Raw genomic sequence first — 3,814 nt, forward strand, 5'->3', positions numbered from 1 at the left:
GTTTGATTCGGGGGGATAACTCTTGTTTATCCGAAAGGGGCCCTTAAAAGGGCATACCCACTCACAGGCAAAATGATGCGTAATACGCTAGATAGGCTTCAACTGTCTCCGACCCTAATTTAAAGTCCCGGCCGAAACTAGGTCAGCCTGACAGGCAGTCGACGGCAGGTCAGCGTGCACTAGGTTTATTCCGGTGGATAGCTCTTGTTTGTCCGGAAGGGGCCCTTAAAGGGGCATACCCGCTCACTGGAAAATGACGCATACGAGAAATAGGCTAAATAGGCTGCATGCACGGCCGACCTTAATTAAAAGTCCTGGTCAAAACTAGTAAAGCCCGATAGGCAGTCGACGATTGGTCAGCGTGAACTAGGTCGCTTTCGGGCGAAAACGCTTGTTCGTCCGAAAGGGTACCTTAAATGGGCATACCCACTCACAGGCAAAATGACGCGTAATACGCAAAATAAGCTGCACCTGACTAGTATGGACATACAATCAAGAAAAAAACACTAAATATTTCATTATATTTTTAAATAATTACATATTTTTCGGAACAGCAATCGCCACACTGTATATAAATTTGAAAACTCTCGAAATACGTGTTTACTAACAAAATAAAATATATTTAAGTAAAATTCCAGAACAACAATACATGTATTAACAACATTCCAGTACAATGTTTATTAAGTATTTAAGCATATTGATGAGTCGTTATATTGAATAAATGCTATGAAATGCAAGTAACGAAACCCGATTCACGTAGTGTCAGGGTCAAGAAAACTGCACGGTTACATATGAAGTGGTAATTTCATAAATGTATTACTGGCAAATAAAGCTTTTTACGATTGGGCGCGAAACGTATGGATGGCCAATAGCTCTGGCTGCTCAACAATAGAAAGCATACGGCCGTCCCTCCGGCTAAGTGGGGTGAATGGGGAAGCGTACCTTACCGGACTATGAATGATTTTTAATCAACGACCGTACGTCGAAACATACTCAGCGTCTAAGCTAAACGTTACTTGTATGAATTTAGAACGCATATTGGTATACAGATTTTCTATAGAACTGTCTGGTTTCCAATTAAAACTATTGTACTCGACTACAGTTGTGGTTTGCGGGCAAAGATAGCGTGCTCGCTTTTGAATGAATAGCAATTTGAATTCATTTGTTATTACGAAGGTACATTATGACCGTTGGTCAGTTACTACAGACTTAATGAATAATTAATTATTGAAATGCTTCCATAACAGTTCATTAGACACGTAATAAAGACTTTTAGTAATTGGTAGACGACCGTACATGCGATTATCTATTGGTTACACTGATTCAACATTAATATGTGATGATTTATTTGAAATATGCCAATGCAAATATCAAAGCCTTTTCCCTGCGCTTTATTACAGATTTTGTAAGAATCACTTCTCACCAGGATTGTGAAACTTAAGAGCTGTAAGAACTTGCACTTTTGAAGATTTTGTAACCAATATGGATATTAAATTGTATTTGAAACGTCTAATTGTTGACTGCCTACTTATTATATTTGTGGGTCATTTTACCAACGGTCTACAGAGCATTTGCTCTAAATGCAATAGATTCGAAATGAGGAAGGACTTGACTTGTGGTACATTGCTAACAACAGTCATGAATGCGGATATGACAACATGCATGAGGCATTGCACGGACGATTGTCATGGATTGTTGTATACGGAAATTGAGAAAAAATGCACATTATGCTCATCGGTAATATTTTCGACTGACGTCATTGAGCAAAATGCAGTGTCGTTTGAAAAGGTATCGTTAACAACTTCAATAGCTGCGACTTACTATACAATAATTATATGTTGGTAGATATTTATTTACAAAACTGTTTCTGCCAAAAGCCGTATGATTTATTTTACAGAGTAATTGACATAAGCTTTCTAACATATCTATAATATATTACTTGTACTAATTACAACTGGAATTTATCAAAGAAAGATAGCTATGTGTTCATGTATTTAATATTTGATAATAACATGGCTATATTGTGATGTTTTATATAACACAATAACGTGTCTTTTTATACTTATCTAGGTTTGTACTTTGAGGAAGGCAATCGGTTACGTTGGGTACACATTGCTACGAAGTTGGAAGGAAGCCAGAGAATTTTGCGAAGCAAATCATGAAGGTCTTGCCGTCATTAACAACATTGAAGAGTACGAGTCATTGAAAACTGTTTTACAAGGGGCCAATATAGATTCAAACATTTGGATCGGAGGAACACGTGTACGCGACCAATGGGAATGGGTCACCAAAGGTGGTCCAAACATGATTATGACATGGGCTAAATGGGCACCTGGTGAACCTCGTGGATATGAGGGTATGAATTGCTTGCAATTATGGTCGAATTATCAGTACGATGACATTTATTGCAGCAGTAAAAAAAGCTTTGCTTGCATGCTTTGAGATTGTTCTTTATTTAAATGTGGACTATTAAACCGTCATACTTGGTTGAGAAGAAATACCAGGAATGTAATATGAAACAAAAATCGTTGATGGCATTATGCAGTAATTTATATAAAGCGTTATCATTCAGCTTAAAAATAAGAAATTTCATAGAAAGAAATAGAAGGGCATACATTCAACACTGTATTTCCATCTGGTTTTAGTTTAAACCTATTTATTATAGCTCGATTTCATCGACAGCCTTAAGCTTATTTGAAACGCTCCTGAGTCTGTTTTCTTGGCCTAAAACCAGTACTTGGTGTCCATGAGAAAGAGGCGGACACCATATCCACTACGCCACGGCGACCATCTTGTATTTAGCATAGTAAATGCTTGTGTTGACTTTCCAAGTCTTCTTGACATAACTTTATGACTGACATGACTTTGTGTGCTTTATGCAGATAGCCTATTTTTGAACTACATTTTCTGTGAACGTGCTACCTTGAATTTGTAACAAATGACGTCTAAATTGGCAGCTACAATGTAAATAGATGTTTTAAAGGGGCCGTTCAACAGATAAAGCGTCGTACCGACGCGATTCGATATTTTGGTAAACTACGAGGATTGCTCATATAGCTAAACAATACATCCACTTTGAATATGAGCGTGGATGGTCGAGTGGTCTAGGCGTGAGGCTGTTTACTCCAGGAATCCAGGATTTTTTTTTCTTAAAAAAAAATCTATTCTTGTTTTTTTAATATATATTTATAATTCAAATGTTTAAATTTATCAATATAAAGCATTTAAAGCATTTAATGACAAGCTTCAATACATGCCAACATCTGTTAGACGGCCCCTTTAACTCTTGGGCAGATTTCCCCTTTGTTTTCATTTTAACGAATTTAACAAATTGTTATCATTAACTTTATTGAAAGATATTTAAAGAAAGTGGTAAAGTGTAAAAATATTTTAATTACAATTGTCATAAGATATAAATTAAATATCAAAACTTATTTTAGCTCGTCCTTTATCTACTTGTTAATTGGTGAGATGGAGGTGAGTTAATGTTTGAAATTATAAGTAAGCAATTTTATTTCATATTGTGAACATTGATAAAGCCTAAAGCTTATTTGAAACGCTCATAAGTCTGTTTTCTGGGCCTAAAACCAGTACTTTGTGTATATGAGAAAGATCTAATGAACGTTTCGAAAGGAGGGGTCAAACCCGTGACATGCCAGTCGCTAGGCGGACACCATATCCACTACGCCACGGCGACCATCTTGTTTTCAGCATAGTAAATGCTTGTGTTGACTTTCCAAGTCTTCTTGACATAACTTAAAGACTGACATAACTTTGTGTGCTATATGCAGATAGCCTATTTTTGAACTATATT

General features: G+C 36.5%; 1 protein-coding gene across 1 annotated transcript in view; it reads right to left on the reverse strand.

Annotated features, from left to right (window-relative positions):
• Positions 1-3,796: 3,796 nt before the first annotated feature.
• LOC127874134 (uncharacterized protein DDB_G0271670-like) overlaps positions 3,797-3,814 on the reverse strand; it is a 2,759-nt gene continuing 2,741 nt past the window's right edge. The window contains exon 3 of the mRNA XM_052418346.1: positions 3,797-3,814. This exon is cut by the window's right edge and continues 17 nt beyond it. Within this exon, the coding sequence (XP_052274306.1) occupies positions 3,797-3,814 (18 nt within the window).

The sequence above is a fragment of the Dreissena polymorpha genome, chromosome 1 (genome assembly GCF_020536995.1).
Source record: "Dreissena polymorpha isolate Duluth1 chromosome 1, UMN_Dpol_1.0, whole genome shotgun sequence".
Taxonomy (NCBI): domain Eukaryota; kingdom Metazoa; phylum Mollusca; class Bivalvia; order Myida; family Dreissenidae; genus Dreissena; species Dreissena polymorpha.